This window comes from Macrotis lagotis, chromosome 2 (assembly GCF_037893015.1).
Source record: "Macrotis lagotis isolate mMagLag1 chromosome 2, bilby.v1.9.chrom.fasta, whole genome shotgun sequence".
Taxonomy (NCBI): domain Eukaryota; kingdom Metazoa; phylum Chordata; class Mammalia; order Peramelemorphia; family Peramelidae; genus Macrotis; species Macrotis lagotis.
Window position 1 is genome coordinate 8,448,188 of NC_133659.1, and position 22,777 is coordinate 8,470,964.

The 22,777-nt window shown below is 36.9% G+C and overlaps 1 protein-coding gene across 1 annotated transcript in view; it reads right to left on the minus strand.

Annotated features, from left to right (window-relative positions):
* Nucleotides 1-22,777, minus strand: part of LRRC7 (leucine rich repeat containing 7) — a 594,014-nt gene that overhangs the window by 35,494 nt on the left and 535,743 nt on the right. Inside the window, exons 24-25 of the mRNA XM_074221205.1 lie at nucleotides 17,574-17,795; nucleotides 10,494-10,586 (exon numbers count right to left, since the gene is read on the minus strand). Of these exons, the coding sequence (XP_074077306.1) occupies nucleotides 10,494-10,586; nucleotides 17,574-17,795 (315 nt within the window). The remainder of the gene's footprint in view (nucleotides 1-10,493; nucleotides 10,587-17,573; nucleotides 17,796-22,777) is intronic.

Sequence of the window (22,777 nt, forward strand, 5' to 3'; positions counted from 1 at the left end):
GTAGACCCCAAAAAGAATTCCTAGAAGAGTTTTAAAAGTATTTTGAAAAGTAAATTAGAGAATTAGAGGAAATATTGGGAAAATAAATGAGAGTAGTGTGAGAGAATCATGGGGAAAGAAGAGTCAATAGTAGGGGAAAAGATATAAAAACTAGTGAGGAAAATAGCTCCTTAACAATTAAAAATGATCAAATAGAAAAGAAAGTATAAAAGCTCACTGATAAAGATAATTCCTTAAAAATTAGAATTGATGAGTAGAAACCTATGACTTTATAAGGCTTTAATAGATGATAAAACAATTTAAAAAGTAAAAAAAATAGAATGAAATGTTTTCATTAAAAACAAGTGAACTAGAAAATAGATCCAGAAGAGATAAGGTAAGAATTGTTGAACTACCTGAAAGTCATGATTTTTTTTTTAAAAAGCCTGGATGACATCACACAAGAAATATTAAAGAAAACTGCCCTGTTATATTAGAATCAGAGGGCAAAAATAGAAATTGAAAGAAGAGATCCCAAAATGAAAATTCCCAGGAAAAATCATAGCCAAATTCCACAATTGAAAGAAAGTATTGTAAACAGTTAAAAGAAATAATTCAAATATGAGGACCTACAGTCAAGATTATTGAGGATTTGGCAGCTTCTACATGAAAAAATTACAGGGCTTAAAATGTGATATCCTAGAAGGCAAAGGATTTAGGATTACAACCAAGAATCACCTGCAAAATTAAATAGTATTTTTAGGGGGGAAATGGACATTTAAAAATAGAGGACTTTCAATCATCTCTAAAATCAAAGCTGAATAAAAAATTTGACCCCCAAATGCAAGATTCAAGAGAAACACTAAAAAAGGTGAAAAAAAAGTAAAAAAGAAACAAGAAAAACATAAGAAATTCTATAAGGTTACAGTTTATATTTCTAGATGGCAAGATAATATTTGTAATTTTTAACAACTTTATTACTATATAACAATTAGAATTAGTTTACATAGATAGGAAGTATGAATATAAGGTGATTTTGATGGGATGACACTACCAAAAAAAGTAGCACAATAAGGGGTGAGAAAGAAAATTGTACTGGAAGAAAGTGGGGGGGAGATTGAATGGGGGTAAATTATCCTACATAAAAGAGGCAAGAAAGACTAACAGACTGCCTTCTATGGGGTTGAGGGGAGGGAAGTAAGATTAGGGGCAAAATTGTAAAATTTAAAAATAAATAATTTTTTTAAAAAAGAGGCAAGAAAGAGTTATTATAAAGATGGGAAAGATGGGGGGTTGGAGAAGTGAGCAAAGCTTAAGCTTTATTCTTATCAAAATTGGCTCAAATTGGGAATAACATACATACTCAGTTGAATATAGAAATCTATCTTGTTCTATAAGGAAGTAAAAAAGGATGGGGATAATAGAAAGTGGAGTTGAGAACTGACACAAGGAAAGGTATGTTAAGGAAGGTTGTGATCGGAAGTAAAACACTTGTGAGAAAGAAGATGGGGATATGTAAGAGGGAGGGGATAAACAAGTGAAATAACGCGGAGGAAAAACACAGTTATAACCATAAAAATGAATGGAATGAATTCACCCATAAGGTAGAAAGTGGATTATAGAATGGATTAGAACCTGGAATCCTACATTATGTGCTTACAAGAAACACATTTGAAGCAGAGAGCTATACACAGGGTAAAGATAAGGATCTAGAATAGAATCTATCATGCTTCATGTTAAGGGAAGAACATAAGGTTACCAATCATGATCTCATATAAACAAAAGCAAAATAACTAAAATGGATATAGAAGGAAACTATATTTTACTGAAAGGTAAAGGTCAATGAAGTCAATCAATGCTAAATATATGCCAAATGGCATAGCATCTCAATTTTTTGAAGAAGTTGAATGAGTTATAGGAAGTAATAGATAATAAAACATTACTAGTGGGGGACTTCAACTTTGCCCTCTCAGAACTAGATAAATCTAACCAAGGTTAAACAAGAAAGAAGTTAGGGAGGTGAATAAAATTCTGGAAAAGTTAGATGTGATGGATCTCTAGAGAAATTTAAATGGAAATAGAAAGGAATATATATATATATATATTTTTCAGCATTATATGGCACATATATGGAAATTGACCATGCTGGCATTAGAACATAGAAACTTCACAACCAGATGAAGAAAGTAGATCATGGAACAGTGAACATTATTGAATGTAATAGAAAATTGAAATTAAGATTAAAGGTCAATTAGAAATTAGGTAATCTAGTCCTGGAGAATGGGGGGTTGGGGGGCAAATCATAGAAATAATCAGTAATTTCACTAAAGAAGGTAACAGCAATGAGCAATATATCAGAATTTGTGTGATGCAGTCAAGGAGGTGCTTGGGGAAGGATTTATATCTCTGGTTGTTTGCATTGATTGCATAAAGAGCAGAATAGTGAATTGGGCACGCTACTAAGAAAACTAGAGGGAAAACAAATCAGAAATCTCCAGTTGAACACCAGGTTGGAGGTCCTGGGAATGGAGGAAAAGATTACTAAAATTCAAAGCAAAAAACCCCCATTGGACTAAAGGAACTAATAGGACTAAGAGCTGGTTTTATAAAAACAAAACAATGGGGTAGAAAATGCATTAGTTAATTTGCTTAGAGAAGGGAAAGAGAACCAAATTTCTAGTATTAAAAATGAAAGGGGGGGCAGCTAGGTGGTACAGTGAATAGAGCACCAGCCCTAGAGTCAGGAGGACTGAAGTGCAAATCTGGCCTCAGACACTTAATAATTGCCTACCCGTGTGACCTTGGGCAGGTCACTCTTAACCCCATTGCCTTAAATAAATAAAATTTTTTAAAAAGTGAAAGGGGTGTATTCACCTCCAATTAAGAGGAAATTAAGATGATTGTTAGAAACTATTTTGTCCAATTGTACATCATTAAATTTGACTATTGATGAGATGGATGAATATCTACAAAAATAGAAACTATTCAGATTAATAGAAGAAAAAATACAATACTTAATTCAATTTTGGAAAAAGAAATTGAACAAGCCATCAATGAACTTGGCCCAGAGAGATTCACAAGTGAATTCTATCATTCAGTTGAAGAACAGTTAACCCTAATACTATATAAACTATTTGGAAAAGCAGGTTAAGGATTCTTAACCAAATTCTTTTTACCCCACAAATTATGGTGCTGATACCTAGACTAGGAAGTACCAGAGACAGAAAAATGATGGACCAATTTCCCTAATGAATATTGATGCAAAAAATTTTCAATAAAATACTAGCAAAGAGGGGGGCTAGGTGGCGCAGTGGATAAAGCACCCACCCTGGAGTCAGGAGTACCTGAGTTCAAATCTGATCTCAGACACTTAATAATTACCTAGCTGTGTGGCCTTGGGCAAGCCACTTTACCCCATTGTCTTGCAAAAAAAAATACTTGCAAAGAGATTACAGTACCATATCACAAAGATCATGACCAGGTGGAATTTACATCAAGAATGTAGGATTAGTTTTGAATTGGGAAAACCATCAGTATGGTTGATCATATCAATAGCAAAACCAACAGAAATCATATGATTGTCTTAATGAATGTAGAAAACAACCTTTGGCAAGGAACAACACCCATTCCATTTAAAAATACTGGAGAGCATAGGAATGAATGATGTTCACTTTAAACTAAAACTATCAGCAAGAATTGACTATAGTGGAGATAAGCTAGAAAGCCTTCATAATAAATCAGGGTGAAGCAGGATTATCACCTTTATTGTTTAGTTTCACTGATCACCCCTGAGGTCCTTGATTACCATTGTGTTCTTCCCCATTTATGCAAAAGAAAAGCCATGTTTCAGATGTCCTCATCTGTAGACACATAATAAATGGCTATTTTTCATTCTAACTTGTTACCTACTCATGAGCTAAGAAAACTTGGGAAAATCCCTCCCCATCTTTGGACTGCTGTTTTCTTGACTGTAAAATGATGTAATTTGTACTAGTCGATCTCTACATTTTCTCTTTAGGGTGATGATTTTGTGAAATTGTGATGAACAAAAAGCTCCTTACACGATAAAATGTCTAAAGAATCTGATTGGTTCAATTTGTCCATGGAGAGATGACAAGAACATCAGTTTGGCCTTATGCCCATCTGTAATTCGGGTTTGTTTGCAAGCTCCAGGACCAATCTATTGTTTAGGCAAGGGAATGTTTAGAAAGAACCCATAGACCCCAAGCTCAGGTGGTTTCATGTGACTTATTATGGGTCCCCAAATGATCTCATGCTCCAATTCTAGAAACTAAATTATCTTTTTTTAAAAAAAAATGAATCTAAGCATCTCATTGAAAAAAACCCCAAATAACTATTCTATTACTAGCTTTAGAGTTTGCTTTAATGTACTCTAGTCTCCCTGTTGAGATCCTTCCTCAGGATCTAAAGCCCTGACTTGCCTTTGTTAATGATAATTAATATTTATATAGGATTTTTTTCCTACTAAAGACCCACCATATTAAAGTATGTAGATGGACTTGAACATGTGAATGGCAGAACCCAATTTGGCAGCCCAACAATCTGAAAAAAGTTTTGGGGGATGAAATATTTACTATTGTCTATGCATTTGGGTGGTGCAGTGAATAACGTTGGATTTGGAGTCAGGAAGATGTGGATTCAAATCTTGCCCCAGACAATTTCTAGATGTGTGACCCTTGGCAAATCACTTCAGTTTTCTCAGCTTCAGTTTCCTCTTCTGTAAAATGGAGATAATAATTGCACTTACTCCATAGGTTTGTTATGAGAACCCAATGAAATACATATAAAGCTTTTTGCAAATCTTTGTATGGGTTATGTTGTTATGGTCTAAGAATCAGTCCAGGTGAATGTGGAGAATCATCTTTACAAGGTCAATGACCAGGGAATGGATTCTTTTTGGCCAGTCTCTTATAAAACTATTGATTAGGGCGTGGAAGAGATGCAAGGTGGTTGTTAGAGGAAGTGCCCAATTACAGAAGGGATCACAGAGTATTGCATATTGAAATGTTGAAGCAAGAATACCAATGTTTATAAAACATTTCATCCTAATCTTTTCCTAAAGGAAACCAAATGAAGCTCAGACAAGTTCAGGGACTTATCCAGGGTAATAAGATCAGTAATTGTCAGTGTCAGGACTAGAACCCAAGCCTTCTCCTCTTAGTCTATTTCTTCTGATGCCATCTCACTCTCTATCAAGGCCTGGAGTTATTTACTCCCTCTTAGGCCCTGGTGCCTCAGTGCCCCCCTATCCCTGACTGCTGCTCTGTTTAGAACTCTCGCTACTCCCTGTTGTTCCAGTGGCCCATGCACGGCTTATCTACTACCTGCCTATCCACTCTTGGGTCTCCCAGAAACAGACCACTCATCACTTTGTCCTCTGTTGTGTCCACACTTTCCTAAGTTCCCAAACATCCACTTGAACTTCTAGTGCTCTCAGTTTGCATCTTCCTGGATCATTTGTCTCTTGGCAGAAGTCAGTCAATTAAGGACCAAGTCGTCCTGCCTGTGAGAGTATAGGGCAGGAGAAGCCAGGCTGACTTCCATGATTAGAGGTCACTTGATTTTTCCATGGTGGAATTTGGGCAACAAGATCCTCTAGAGAAGGGTCTCTTCAAACTTCTCTGTGTCTTGATCTGTCAGTCTGATGCAGCCTCTGGGCTCCTCAGAATCATGTTTTCAAATTCACGAAATGAAATACAGATTTCAAAGGAAACCAATGACCAATTATATAGTTATTCATATGTGTATCTCTCTCTCTCTATATCTATCTATCTATCTATCTATCTATATATATTTGTGTGTGTATATACACTTGCATATATAAATATAAATGATTGAATGGATGAATGAATAATAAAACAAGTTCCCAGATCCCAGGTTAAAAACTCTCCTTTAGATATTTCACAAAGTGAAAAGTCTTGGCCGACCCAATTTTGGGAAGATCAGCTCACTCATCTTGTGATGAATGGCAAAAGTCCTTCCTTACGAAGTGTCCTTCTCCTCTTTGATACAATTGTCATGGACACAGGTAGAACAAATAACAGAATATAGATACACTTTTTTAAATAAAAAATATACCATCTGCAAACTAGTCTATTTTTAAAATAGCCAGTGTCACAGTACTTAGCAAGACTGAAAAAATATTCCAGGTACAAGTCATAATTTTTAAAAACCATTTCTCTGAAGTATTCACAATCCAAGGGTACCAAGAGACCCTTTGTTGATGCATTTATAAATGCTTCCCTTAAAAAAATATATGTATATATTAACTTTTATACATACATACACTAATATATAATTTCATTTGAAACAATCTTTACAAAAATCAAATTTCTCAGACTTTCTCAAGAAATCCTTTTCCCATCATCTTTTCGTATCCTAATGAATATTGGAGAGGAAGACGAATAGGAGAAACTAGAATAATTACTTAGGATAGATTGTGAATCAATGTTGATAATTATCAGGTTTGAGATTTCCTTTCTGTTGTTGGTGCTTTTATCTCCGACCAGGCTTCTAACTGTATCTTACAGCCTCTTCAGGGGAGGAAGGAGTATATTGCTTCAGTCTTTTCCTGTATACTCAGATTGCCATCACTTAATGACTGTCCAATTTTCAGAACAATGGCTAAACATGGAGGTTGCCTCTTTAAACTTCACAGAAAACCATGTTTCTCTCCAACATCCAGTAGCAAGAAGTTAACCCTCCATCCAGGAAAAGAAACCCAAAACCTTCCGATAGGAGACATTGCAATGAGCAGCAATGCCATTTTTGGCAGTGGTGATAACTTGTTTTATTGTGACTGTGAAACCAGATTCTTCTTGAGTAGGATTTGTCATTGATGTTATTCAGTGCTTTGGGAGAATGAGGTCCAGAATCCTTCTTCATTCCTTTTCCTACCTGTAACTTTGTGATTTAGTCTTTCTTTCCTAGAATGAGGCAAGGATGAAGCTTCCTCCTTGAGTGAAGAATTTTCAGTATCCACCATTAGACATTTTTCCACTGTAAAAGGTCATAGATTACTTTATGGAATTGATCCAATATAATGACAAGGAGATCTCCATATGCATTAATTAATCAATTCTCTTGATTTTTAACAATAACCAATGGAAGTTTCTTTCTGGTAAACTCTTTGCAGACTGCCATTTTTAAAGCATTGTCATAGGAATATTTAAAGATAAGCAAATAAGATGGTGGTTGCTACACTGGGAGAATGGCCATAAGAATGACATTTTCGTTTTAAAATTGTATTCTGCTTGTCAATTCACTCTCTACAACATATGTCTAATTATCTTAGTTTCATGGTGAGCAAATGCTAATGCATGGGTGTTTTCTAAATAGGAGATTTAACTCTGTTTAATTAGGTTATATATTTTTAACTGATTAAGGAATTTTTATTAAAGCAAGAATTTTATAATCCAAATTATGTTTCCTTGCTCAGCTATCATTCTGTTATCTAAAACAGTGATGATATTCTGAGGTTTTTCACACTTAAGAATTACAAAATTAAAGATGTTTTAAATTTTTTGTACTGTACTGAAATTTCTTCTCTCTGTCTCCCCCCCACCCCCATCTCTCCCTACTGGAGTCTATAAAACATTATTTTGTTTTTATATATTTTACTGTTTGGGGGTTTTTAAATATTTTTTTCTTGTTTTGCTTTTAAATTAATGAAGGTCATATTTTTTAAGAGTATGGAACAGTGGCACTCGGTCAACTCTCTTCAGAATCATGGATCCCCTTGGATTCCTAAGACCTCTAATTTCAGTGTTAGTACAAAAGTCTGTAGATCTATAGAGAGAGGTCTCTACAAACACAGACATATGTTCAGAACAACCCCACCACTAAAGTCCACCCTTGAGAACTTACTGTGGCTTGGAATTTCATCTTAGGCCATGAAGTTTCACAAGCTCTTGGAGAGTCTCTCCCAGAGGAAAGGCTATGAAGATGACTACAACTGTGAAGTAGGTGCCCCCATTTGCAGACTTGACTAGCCAGCTTTAGAGAGACCCATCACCAGGCTTTCCACGTAGGATTTTGGGCCACAGACAATCCACCAAGCCCAGAGTATCAGTTTTGGCTGCACATATAGGTGGCTCTGTGCAGACCATGGTGAGGCATATAATGGTCCTGCACTAAGCTTTACATAGAATGAGTTATCATCTGATTCAGTTATGATTCTACAGCAACCAAACAAGAGATATTTGACACATACTCTAATAACGAAGTAAATACTTTTGGATAAACTTCAAGGGGAATGTTGCTCTGTTCTTTAAATCTTGTCAGATTAGACCAGCCAATGGTTATAATGAACTCTTGGTGATCTGGTTTCCTGTGGACTAGGAAGTCTAATTTGTTTTGGCTAAACACAGTCCAGAAGATGGGTTGAAATTGGGGTCTATAGTAGGATTATTCGATGTCTAAAGCTCCCCAGAACTGGAGAAATTCTAGACCTCAAAGATATGTTAAACTAAATATGTGGGTCTCACTTTCCCCTTATTGAACTTCCCATTTTTTATAATCATGGTTTGTTGTGCTGACTGAACTTTTTTCTCTATTTATTAGAAAGCTGTTTATTCATATAAAGAAAACTTACATACACAAGGAGATAAACTGTATGCAAAATCCTCCAAAGAGTGTCACTATATAGTTCAGATGATCCAAAAATCTCTGGATAGTAAGATTTTTAAAGACAACTTTATGAAGTCTTTTAGAAACAAAAGGCATTATCTATTTTCAGTAAACAAACTGAATGAGGCAAATTTCTAAGTGTATTCCCCATTAATTCATTCCCCAAAGAAAAAAGTCACAGACCAAATCAAAGATTCATTCTTTGGGCCAACATGAATTTTATAAACTTAGACCCATCATTCTTTTCTTAATAATTCCATGTTTAATACACTGTAGATTCATTGCTACCTACTAGGTATTAATTGTCTTGTTATTTGAGGAAAACAAACTTAGGCCTCCACATGAAAAATAAAAAGAAATTCAAATAGTTTTTTTCAGGCTTGTGTAATTGATGACATTTTTTTACTTTTTATTTGTTACTTTGGTTCAGTAAATATAGACTTAGGACCATTTTCTAAGCCCAGGGAAAAGTAGTGACGTTTGAACCCATGCCCCCAGTTGGTCTCTCTAGAGAAGAAGCCCTTTCTCCATCACTGAAATGGCACCATTTGGCCTCTTCTTATTTCCCTTCCATCCATAGTGGCCAACAATAGTGCTTACATTCAATCCCAAAGTGGCAAATAGAATCCTCAATTAATGTTTGCAAATTGGGAGCTTTCACTTCAATTTGGCAATCCTAGAAATAGAAATATAAATTTCTAAAGGTCTCTATTGCTTCTTAGAGAGGTTATAAATGCAATTCTATGTCATGACATTTAAACAAAATAAATTATAAGAAATAAGTTCTCTCATTAGAAGTTTAGCGAATTTGTAGGTATATAATTAGGAAATTTTTGTAAAAATTCTGAGGAATGAATATATAGTATTTTTTTTATGGGTGTCAACATTGGAAGTCCTCAGATATATTGCACCCAGTAGTTGAAAAATTGGATCCTTTGTTCATTCTGAATAGGAAATTGTTCAAACAGAGAAAACACCCTTTATCTCTTCTTTCTATCTAAAATAAAAGAAAGAAGAGAAAAGAAAGAAAATGACAGGACATCTATGCTGTTCAGAAAGGGTAAAGAACCAATAACATTTCTTTGCATTTCATACATATTTCCATAATGATTAGTTTCTCGCAAGAACTGGTATGGTAGAAACTTCAGTAGAGAGATAAGAAATAACACTGTAGTAGAAGGCAAAGGTGAGGGAAATTTTTTGTGTGCTGTTATGGGAAAAATAATGAAAAACTGTACAATTGTTTTTGTTCTTTCTGACAACTCTGTATTTTAAAACTCTAGATTGATACCAACTAGTTAAAAATGCAATGATGCCTTTCCTGTTCCTGGGATCATAGCATCAGAGGGGAGGACATTAAAATGCCCCTTGACTACATGATATCTTCAAAAATATTTTTAAATGGAGCTGGTGACATTTTTTTTTGTAACTGGTGTGTCTTTGCAAATAATCTATAATTCTTGCCTGGGTTACATATGGAACTGCTATCTTCTCATTTGGGCTAAACCTCAGATCATCTCTCTAAGACAAATTCAGAAGGCGGTTGAGAGGAGACTCTGAGATACAAGGCCCCATGGAGAGAAGAAACAGCTGAGCCTAGCAAATAATGAAAAGAATTACTTAAAATGAGAAGCTATCAGATCATTTCCCCATATACACATACATACACACAATAACTTTTAATCAGATCATCTGTCTGTGATCTGCCCCATTCCCTTCCCAGAATTCAATTAAATGTATAACTTGTTTCAGAGTGGCCTACTTTGTGAAAAAGGATAAAATGCCTTTTAAAAGAAGTTCCAATCAACATTCACAAGAGAGAAGGTTTCTGTCATTAATGGTCAATGAAAACAATGATTTCTTACCTTGTCAGAAGGTTTGAATGGATTTCCTTGTCCACTAATTCCACCACTGATACTAAATCCAAGGCCAGGATTCTTTTCTATTCTCACACAAAACTAAGTTAAAAGATATAAGAAGGTAATAAAATATCTAAAATATAGTCTTCTCAAATCATTGCACTTGCCTTTTACATATTCCTTTAAGGTTCCTATTTTTAAAAATTAAAAATTCTTCGTATAACATTGAATTTATTCCCAATAGATAAAAGGAGGAATATTTATAAAATAAAAGGCTTTTCTACTTCAGTTTGGGTTTAAATTAGGTTGAAAACATCTATACAGTGTGTCAATTAGAAGGCATAGAGGTTCTCACCCTGACCATCCATACAGAAAAGACCAAATGGATGAAGAATATCTATTGCGTAGCTTTCAACATTAGTCTCATCAGTATCTGGGTCTGCCATAAAGGGAAGAGATGGGCATTGAGCTAGGTTCTGTGTTGGATAGGGGAGGAGAGTGGACTTCGTTGCCTTTGAGAGATTACCAGGCTCTTGAAACCCCAAGGTCAAAAACCCATATTTTTTAATAACCAGAGTTTACAGATGTGGCTATAGGCAATAAAACATGATGTATTCTAGTCTTGGAAGAATTGAAAATGAATTTTATACCAAAGGCAACATAAAACAGTTGAGGAATTTTGAAGGAGAACTTAAGTCAAAGATATCAAGGGAGAGAAGAGGGGCTGGGGATGACTAGAAGACAGTCAGAATTATCCACAGGGACCTTCCAGATGTCACATGAAGGCAAGGAAAGCCTGCCACATGTTTGGGGGACCTTCTGTGGTGAATTTGTCTGACAAATCAAGTGGCAATCTGAATGTCTGCAGGTGATACCGAGTGAATGAGGTGGTGCTTCACTGGGGTATTGACATGACCCCTACTAATGCCCTGCTACTATGGCTAACTGTCATGGGGAAGGTAGTTAAGAAGTCACTCTATTCCAGCCAAAGTATTTGTTCTGGCTTTGAATCTGAAACCAGAAATATGCTTTATACAATGGAAACCAGTAAGATCTTATGACATTAAAGGAATAATCTTACTTCCATCTTCATCCATGTTAAATATCCTATTTGTAACATAAGTGGTTCACTTAAAACTGTGAGGTGAAGAATTACCCTGCTACTGCTGTAGTCTTTTTTGCACAGTCATTAATAAATGATTTCTGAGAATAGATTTCAGGCTTAGGAGAAGGATCATCTATCCTAAGCACTGCAGCATGTTTTTACTTTTAGGATGTCTTAAATGACCACTTTCTAGCTAATGGAGCTGTAATTTCCTAAATGAGTTCTTGGAGGCTGTTAAACACTGCTGATTATGACAAATTTGTATTTTATCTGTGTCTTGGTATAGATGAATGATTAAAACATATTAATCAAAAGTAAATGAAAGGAATTTTTTTAGCAATTTGTCATAGTTTAGCTGTGACTTTTTAAATGGGTAAAAAATGAAAAAATACTGGTATGATTAACACATTTAACTTTTGTCTCCTCTATGTGCAATCATTTCTAATTACTCAAAACAGGTTAATTATTCATTATCTGAAAACCTTATATCATATGCTGGAACATGTGAAATTTTTGTGGGCTTCTTTGGACAGTAATCCTCAAAACAAATATTCTACTGATTCACAGAGTTGGATAATAGAGTTCATTTATAGGATAAGCATCTGGAATCTTGTTCCTTAGAGCTACTCTCATTTTTCTTTCCAGATTTAGAAGGCATTTACCTTCCAAGGAAAACTAGAACTTCATTTATCCCAAATATCATGAGGAAGAATTATCTCATATGGTTATTCTTGTCCAAATCTGTAATTTTTGTTGGCACAGAGTTACTGATAAGGAAACAACCTCTATTCATGTAGATTTGCAACTTGAAAGTTTGTGAAAATTGTCTGCAGGCATGGGGATTTGAAGTATCATAATTTAGTAGATGCCATTGAGAAATTAAGGGTCACACAGTTTGTAGATGCAAGAGATAGGTTTTGAAATTAGACTTTCAAAGTCTTTGACCATCGATGACATTTCATATTTTGCTTCCCAGTGTTTGAAGGAGTGGTTTCCTTAAGTCTGGAATGGCCTATATAAAGAATGGAACCGGGAAAGGCTGACTCTGGAAGGTGAGAGTAGTTGGCAAGAAAAGACAAGAAAAAACGATAAGTCAAACAATTAGAGGTTTCATCAAATTGAGAGTGGAATGATGGATGGGGCCAAATTGGTGAAACAGCTTGCAAGTTGGTAGGGGATGAAGGGGAAGTAGGTGTGGTGGTTATAAAGTTGTTGAGGCAAAGAAAAGAAAATGGAGAGACACTGTAAAGTTATTGAGAGCTGATGGCTGGCTATAAAGGTTGTACCCAAATGCGTAAGATGGAGATGTAAATCACTTCAGAATGTTTCCATTAATGCAGAATGGGGAGAATTGTATGATGACCTGCATCAAGTGTGAAATGTTTGCATTTCTACCTCAGCTGAGAAGCTGGCAGTGGTGTTGCAAGTAGAAATGGATTTTCCTCCTAGAGGAGAAGGTGAAGGGAGAACATTTTTGCAAGCTTCTCCACATCTCCAGTTGTGAAGGAGAGTGCAGGACTCCTAAGGAAAGAGTTAAAAGACTTGATTGGGTGAAAGACGTAAAAAAGGAATCCCAGATGGAGGAGGGGAGATCTGACCCATGTCAGTATCATGGACCAGGGAAGAGAGGAGAAAGGGAAAGAAAAGGAGAGTGGAATAGATTGGTTTTCAAATTCTTTCTGAAGAGGAGAGAATTGAATGTTCTGAGGAATCCGTGAGGGAAAAGTTAAAATGGTGAGGGGGCAGAAGAAAAGAGCAGCAGCTGCTGATTTCTGGCTCAGGGCTTTTTTTGATTCTTGCATCTTTTTCTAGGCCAGAAGTCTTTAACCTTGAGTCCATGAACTCATGTAAAAAGAAAAAAAATGGTAACTATATTTCAATATAAATTGGCTTTCTTTGTCATTATTGTAAATATTTTTGGGAGAAGGCATCTATAACAGAAATGAAACTTGTTCACCACCTCCTCCTGGAGAGATCAAAGACCTGAAATGCAGAATGAGAGCTATATCTTCAGATATGATAAAAATGGGAATTTGTTTCTGGTCTGTATATTTTTGCTTTTGGGTTTTTATTTCTTATTTTTGTTTTAATTCTTCCATGGGAAGTAGTAAAAGAAGAGAATAAATACTTGCAAAAAATTCCCTTAAAGAAAGGGCTCATAGGTTTTACAAACTGCTAAAGAGCATGTGATTAAAAAAAAGGTTAAGAACCTCTAAAATAGGTCATGTATAATGGTTTTCAAATAAATCTTGCTTCCATTAACTCATTTGATTGATAGAAAGATCCTGTGATGTGCAAAGTAGGTATTTTGAGACTCATTTGACTGTTGGGGAAAATTTGTCCCTTCAAGGAGCTGGAGGTCTTGCCCTTTCTTGCGGTCTTGAGTTTCATTCATTTCTTGTGAAGATGGAGCACTGACTTGTAGATGCTTGAAACCCCCAGAAAATATTTCAAATATTTTATGGTCTTAGACTTTTAGGTCACTATACCTCATTTCGGGCTCCAACTGAACAGGTTACCTATGTTCTTCCTTTAAATATTTTAAAACTCCTTTTTATTGTTAATACCTTCTAATAAATTCTTCTCTGTTTCCTAGTGATGTGAATGTTCATAGGAGAGCATTTAGAAACATTAAAAATTGTATTTTCTAAGCACATGGATTTTTTTTAAAAATCTAGATAATATCTAACATTTATATAGTACTCTAAGTCTACAGATTTCTTCATTTCATTGGATTCTATGAAAAAAGATCTTATTAACTATGATTATTATTATTTTAAAGCTAAAGAAAAATAAGGCTAAGGTTAGGCAACTCGTTCATGGTAGGATTCAGGATTTGAATCCAAGTCTCAATGCCTTTGAATCTATCTACTAGAAACCTCCCTTGTCAGACAATCTGAATTGTAGTGAGGAGAGATTTTTCAAAGGCATTATGAATTGTGGAAACTAACAATCAGGATGCTGAGAATATATTTCCAAGTGTACCATTATTAATAGGGTAACACAGTCTTCAACTAAGTTACAGCACTAGGAGTCCAGGAATTGTTTGGGGAAATTTAGCTATAAATTCTTTTTCTTCCTCCTTTCTTCAGGGTTTCCATCCTTCTCTTTGTGACTTGTCATGCTTGCCTTCTTTGATCCTGAAGAATGAATTTTGGGCTACCTCTAGAAGCTGGCCCTGAGCTTTAGAGGAAAAGCAAGTGGTTGAGGGGAGAGACCAGGAGGATCCAGAATGACTGTACAAGAAACATAAAGGATATAAACTTTAAGAAGACAAGATGGAATCAGGGAGAGGTCATAGTTACCATTTGTCACACTTTCATAGAAAACGGGCAATAACAAAAAGACTTTTAAAAAAGTTATGTTGAAGCAAAGATGGAGATCAAAGAAGGGGTCAGAATGTTGATTGGGCAAATGGGTTAGTGATAAGGGACAAAAGAGAGGTGGAGAAACTATTTTTACTGCTACTTTCCCTGTCTTGGAGAATGACCAAAGGCAGAATGCAAAAGGAAGGAGATAAGCCGAGAGCACTTAGCTTTCCTAAAGGAGTAACTGTGTAGTACAAATACACAATAAATTCTGAAAAACAAATAAGAGAAACAGGAAAGATAGCCTGAAGACTGATCTTTGAAGGAGGATTGGGATATAGAGGGGAAGGTGAAGAGGTAGTTTATTCCAGGCCTGGGACTTTGGATCAGAAATGGAAGGTCAAGTCTCAAATGGGCTATTAGACTCCACTGTGAAGGGGACGAATGCATACTAAATAGAGAAAAGTAGTTTTGAGTTGAGTTGTAAAGTTTGCAGTTTGATATTAGAAGGAATAAGGAGTTCCTGGTCTTGAGCAGGGGGCACGGACCTGAGCTTTCCCGAAATCATATTGATGGCAGGATGAGGATAGACTGGAAAGGACAGAAACCCATGGTAGGAAGACCATCTAGGAGGCTGTCTTTCTCTAGATGAGAGGTGATAAGGTTGACTGAGGGGGCTGAACACAAGGGTGAGAGGAAGGGGACAGACGGGACAATAAATAATTGCCAACTTATCTAATATATGGAGTGAAGATGCCACGATGGTTCTGATGCTCCTGGACGATTGGGAGAACTATGATGCCTTTGACTGATAATTGTGCACATTGAGAGTACATGGTTTCAAAGTTTAATAGCTATTCACATTTCCAAAGGAAAAAAAATTACATGAGAAGCACTGGCCTGTTTTATATCCTAAAGCTCAATGATCAGATCAAGAGATGAAAAAACAATTTCTATGAGGTCATCCAGTAGGATGTTTAGCCAAATATTTCGACACGTGAATGTCAAATATAGGGATAATTGAGTCTGACACGTTTTAAAAAATGTGGTAAAAAGATAAGTAAAATTCTAATCAAATAACAATAAGAGAAAAACTTTGATGTCAAAAATATTATGGTTAATAAAGCCAATGAAAGTTTGACTAATGATCATAAGAACAAGTCTAAATTATGAAACAGGACAGATTCATTTTTATTAGAATAATAATATTTTGATTCCTTGCTTTGTCATCCAGAAGAGAAGATAATCCTATTCAGGGTTATGGTTCTAAAATAAGAGACTGTTTTGATCCATTTTGTCTTATTTTTTTATTTCAAGTAGTGGAAGGGGAGAGTTGAAGAGAATTTTTCTTTAATTATTCCGTGGGGTTTCTGAATATTCATTAGTGCATAGTAATCAAGGTTCTCTTTCCCCCTCCCCCACATTTTTACCTATTGAAACAAAGGGACATTACTTGTTTTACATTTCCAGCTATAGAAATTTCCAGAGGCTCTGCTAAATCATGCCTGATGCTGGGGGGTGGGGGTGGGGGAGGGTTTGCAATTTGCAAAGCACGTGCTGGGAGTGGGGTGTAGATATGTCTACACTGGTGTGCTGGGGTAATGTTCATTTGTCCAACCTAAATGGAAGGTTGGTTGCTGATTTAAAACAAGGTGACAGGGAATAGTGCTTTACTGGGGTCGCCTTAATACTCTACTGGTAATGGCACCAGTATTGGTACTGGTGGGAGATGAGAGAACTTGTCTTGGTTGATAGAGAGAGAGGTTATATGGAAACTGATGGGAGGATAAGGATCAAAGTCACCCAAAGAGAAAGTGTGATGGGCTGGGATCTGCACCTTAGGAGTTCTAATACCCATGGGATTCTCCACCCTCTCAAGTGCTGACATGAAGTAAGGGTAAAAATGTATAGATGCACACATATTTACATATGTTCAAATCTAAGGATTGATGAGTGAGCAGCAGATTTCATGGGCTTTTGTGAGTATGGAGAACTCTTTACCATGTAGATTGCAATCCCTGAGCATCTAGAGGGGAGCCCTCTGAGGCTGCCCAAAGAATCTCAAGGTCCAGTCACTTGTCCAGGGTGCTAGAATAAGTCAGCATCGGAACCCAGAGCTTCTAGGTATGCCATCCTCCAAGAGTAGGGATCTGTTAGACCATGCTGTCTCTCTTAGTGTGTATTAGACATACAACATAGGAATAGACATATTGTTAGAAATGGACTCGGCCTGTAGGCTGTGCTGCCTCTCCATGCTCTGTTTCTCTTTCTGTGCTATGGCCCCTTGATCTCATCCTGTAGCTGGGGATCCTAATCATTGCTACATTTACATGGCAGGTTCAAGTTCCTACTCTGTTTTCTCTATGCCAACGTGGGAAGGCAGGGATGCTGGGATTATTGTCCTCTCTCTTGGATGGCTGAAGTTGAGGCGATCTGCTCATGGTGTACCCATTCAGGAAAGAGTAGAGCTGGGATTCCAAACCAAGCCTAAGCCACACTCCCTTCTGTGGCCTCACAACAGCCATCATGGACCCCCAACTAACACCACAGACTTAATTACAATTTCTACAACCTTTCACTTGGGGGTTGGGAGCTAAAACGAACCATATAGGAAGGAGAAGGGAAACTGGGCTTGGGGTGTGTGTGTTGAGAGTTGGGAAAATGGTGGCTTACCTGCTCTGGGTACCCATCCATACTCCTCTGCCCTTTAGTTTGAATTAAGCACCGTCCAGGCTGAGGTCCCCGTGAAGCTTGTGAGGAGGGGATCTGAATGGGCAATGGCGACTGGAACTGCTGGATGGTCACCTTGTTGACATTGCCCTCATATGGTTGCTGCTCCCGACTCCGATGCTGGAGGCTCTGTGAGCCCATCAGTGTCTGGATGTGGCTACCTGCCTGTAGGGAGAAGAATCTATCAGTGTGGGGCCTGGGATCATCTTCAACCAGGTGGTTGCAGTCAAAACCAGAGGATGAAGACCCAGAGCTAAAGTAGTTGAGAAACAGTGGGCTTTGGGCGAGAATTAGGAAAGAGAATGACCAAAGAGCATGGTTCTACCCACACAGGTTTATGAAAAAGTGAATCCTGGAGGAAAAGGAGACCCAGTCCATCCATGGTTATCTGATGGCATACATCAATGTGATTCATCCTGAAAAGCCTAAGATGTCAGTCTCTCCCTATTACCCTCCCAGGGTCGGATGCTTGCAACTTAGAATGAACAGCAACTGTTCAATAATTAGTAATAATTTATGTTCTAGAGGCACACAGCAGGGGTGGGAGTAAGTAGTGATTAGGGGGATGGCCTTGGAATCAGAAAAACTTGGATTTACACACTCCCATTGGGCAGTCCCTTAATGTCCTAGTGATCCAGGTAAGGTACACATGACTTGGGAATTTGCAGTGGTGGAGAGCATTTCCACACTAGGAGTTCCCTTCCTTTTGAGTGAGTGTGGATTGGGTTAGTTGGCTTGATTTTTAAGGGCTGTGTGATCAAGCCACAAGGTGGGAAGCAGATGAGAGGTCACATTCTAACCTTGTTATAGCTAACTTTACAATTTCTCTTTACCATGATACCTAGCCTTACCCCCAGCTGTCCCTTTGCTATCTAAGCTCCCAACCTCCCCTTTGAGGGGGCAAGCTGTATCATCTGGTGTGTGTGGGGGCAGTTATAAACTAATTTCTAACACAATAGCAGCTCCTCAAGTGTCAGTGGGGAAATTCTACCACCAAGTCCCAACCCTGTTCATTCCTTTCACCCTCAGCTCACCTTGTGGTTGTAGCAGACACCCCTGTGAGGGCGGGGGTGGACTCTGTACTTCAGGGAAGGGATTTTTCTTTTTACTTGGAGTAGGACCGAGTGAGTAGCAGAAGATGAACATGCGTGGATGGGCAATGACTAATGGCAAGTTCATTTCATTATCTTCTAAGTTCACTATGACTGTCAAAGAAACCATCATCCTTCCCATTCCCCAGGTTCACAATCTCAGCATTATAAGGGGTTCTTCCCTTTCTCTCTCTCTCTCTATAGGCCAATCAGTTGTCACATCTTGCTCTTTCCAGTCCCCCCATTTCTCTTCCACATCTCTGTTTACACTCACCACCCTAGTTTAGACCACACTTATCTTTCAGTTGATTTCTACAATAAACTTCTAATTTACCTTCTCTTTTCAACCCAATATCTACGTCATTGCCAAAATAATTTCCTAAAACTGAGCTTCATTCATGTAAAATCTTTTTCTTTAAAAATCTCTATTTTCAGTATAGTAGTACATGCATGTAATTTACAGAAAAATAAACATACATAGGGGAAGTGATATGCTCATAGGAATGTACAACTGAAAGAAAGTATGAAGACTACTACCCTGCATCAATCAAATTTCAGGTCTGGATAAAAAACATTCCTCATATTTCTATAACACTTAAAAGTACGCAAAGCTCTTTTCTGAGGCAGTGAAAATATCACTTATTGTTGAAAAAAGCCTGGGAAACCAAAACACTAATTGATTAGCTGATACTCATGACCATTCAGTTTGTCTCAAGAGAAATTTGAACTCAGGCGACCTGAATCTAAGCCCAGCATTTTTTCCCCAATAGATCTGGAGTTTTACAATTGAAATTGCTATAAGATGTAGAGGAAAAGCTCTGGCTGAAGGCTTTGTAGGAGGATATGATAAGAGAATATGAAAGGGCAGCAAAGCTTCAATAAATGGAGATGTCACCTTGGAGTCAAGAACATCTAGGTGTAGATCAAGTTTCATTTCTGACCAGCACTGGCCGGGTGCCCCTGGGGAAGTTATTTTAACTCCTCATTTTCCTAGGCCACGCTTTAAGATGATCATTGGAATTCAAATTCAACCTCAGACACTAACTAGCAGTGTGACCCTAAATAAGTCACTTTACTGCTGTGTACCTCAGTTTTCTCATCTGTAACATGGGGATTCTACCAGTACCTCCTTCCAGGGTTATCATGAGGATCAAATGAGAAAATTGTAGAGCACTTAGCCCAGTGCTTTCACATAGTAAGCACTGCATAAATATATCATATCCCATATACATAGATACATATATACATATATACATATATACATATATATATATAGCTTCCTTCCTGAGAGTTCACTCTACCCATGGAACTTGCCCACAAATGGATCAGAATCCTGAGATGAAAAGGTATGGACACGTTGTGAGGCTATGGATGGATATGGTTTATAACATTGAGGACACTACTTATAGCACTAACATAAGAGACCCATCAAAATAATGAAATCTAAATGAAATATTGATATTAATAAAATATATCATAGCTTTAATTTCCCTTTTCTGAAGCAAAACTCTTGGATATTTTTATTTACTTTCTAATACATCAAAGGACATTCATAGCATTGTTTTGATAAATATAATTCTTATTTGTTATGGAATTACATTATCTTAAAGAGAAAATATTTCTGTGGCATTGTATCCAAGTATTTCTGCTATTTGGAAACTGGCTAACAGACTCATCATCCTATTGACTGGAAAGAAATGAAATTCCCAGCAACTTTCTAGCATTTAATTTAATTGAAAATGGTTATGACCCATCTTACCCACATCGACAAAGTCATAACATTCAAGTGTTCAAATGATATGTAATTGCACCCATTTTGGTTTTCTCTCTCTCTTTCTCTCAATGTATATGAACACAAATGTAGATACATATGTGTACATATAGTCTATGGAATTTTTATAAATAGAAATCTTTCAAGGGAAAGTACGTAAGTAAAAGATGTTACAGAATGAGAAACAGCAGCTCACAAAACCTTCAGAATCAGAAACATTGGTTTTTTTTTTTTAAATAGTAAATATTTGTAGAGGCAGCTAGTTGATGCAGAGGATAGATCAGTGGGCCTGGCACCAGGAAGACCTGAGTTCTACTCTAACTTCAGATGCTTTCTAGCTGTGGATAGTCACTTGACTTCTGATTGCCTGACAAAAGGATCCACTGGATGTGTTGGAGAAGGAAATGGCAAACCACTCCAATATCTTTGCCAAGGAAACCCCATGAATGGCATTGTTGGTGTGCGCTAGTCCTTGGGGTCATGAAAATTGGATGCAGTTGAATCACTAAACAACAACAAGGTAGTTGTGAATCTGTTGCCTTCTCATTATTTAGTGGAGCTGACCTCTTTTATAATAAAATGAAACTGTCAGACTCTAGGACTATGGATTTAGAACCAAAATGGTTCATTTTATGGATGAGGAAAAAAGAGACCCAGAGATTGAGTGAATTAATTGTCCAATCACGCAGCTAGGAGGAGAGGCAAGATTGGAACCCAGGACTTCTGGATATCCAATCCATCCCACTATGCTGCATTCCCAATGAGTATTTCCATTGTAACCAGTGGGTTACCTGGTTGACTTATATAATCAAAATATAGTCTAAAAGCACCTTTCCAGGCTAATCTCATATTTTATTTACTAGGATCCCCTAAACATCCCTGTAGATAATCGCTATCCATTCTCCATGTCCGGAATGTGCAATCTCCTGATTCCCCACCTTTTTGAATCATCTTGCTTCATGGCTTAGAGCTAAAGCAGCACCTCATTCTCCATGGAGCCAACCTGTCATTAAGCATTTATTAAACAATTACAGGCACTGGGCTAAATGCTGGGGCTATAAAGAAAGGAAATAACCATCCCTGTCCTCAAGGGACTCTCATTCTAAGAGACATTTCCTTAATCTCCCACTCTCATTGGAGATCTTCTCTTTTTTTATGAAATTCATTGAGCTGTATGTATTTTATCTCCTCTTTGGAAAATTAAGTTCCTTAAGGCCAAAGAATGATTGAGTTTTGTCTTTATATCTCCAGCATCCAGAATAGGATTTTGCAAATAGGACCTACTAAATAAAACTATGTAGATTTGAATTATGTCTCTTAATGGCAAGTGTTGCCATGGAAAATAACTATATTTGAAGAATAGAATGGGGGCAGCTAGGGGGCACAGTGGTGCAGTGGCTAAAGCACTGGCCCTGGAGTCAGGAATACCTGGGTTCAAATCCGGTCTCAGACACTTAATAATAACCTAGCTGTGTGGCCTTGGGCAAGCCACTTAACCCCATTTGCCTTGCAAAAAAAAAACCTAAAAAAAGAACAGACTGAAAATATCATTATATTCCACAAAGAATAATTCATTTTTAAAATCATCACCCAGAAAAATTAAAATTACAAATGTAGCTTTTGTGTCTGAAAATCAACATAACCTGGGCAAGTCAGTCAAACACTATAGAACAAAAGCAAATACGTTTGACTGATTTTTTTCCCTGTTATTCTAGTTGTATAGATTAGGGTGGACAACCTTACTTTTAAAAGTTTTTACAGAAACAATAGACAATATGCTTTGATTTGCCATTTTAGTGAGAGCTCTGTGGTAACTCAGGATTGTTTACTAAGGCATTTAGTAAACCCACAGGGGGCCACATTTTGGACAGCTCTGGGATGGATCATGTGGGTCCTGCCTTAATTTTTATTTCAAGACAAAAACAATAGCTTCAGAAATGCAGAGAAAGATAAAAATATACCAAAATAATCATAGACTGAGTAGCATAGTGACAAAACAAATGACAATTTCCTATTTAGGTTAAAAAGTCAATTTAATTCATATTGAGACTCACATATTCATACAATTATACAATAATAGGACTGGGAACAACCTTATGGAATCACCTGTTCTATGGGGTTTGTTTATATTTGACTGAAAATGACTCTGTTCCTATCAGGAATCCAGACTGTTGCTCTGATGTGAGTGAATAACCTTCGTAGGACAATTATTCAATTGATTGGAAAGAAAGTCACAGAAATATTATGTTGACAATAATCCATGGGGTCCTTGAAAATACAAGTAA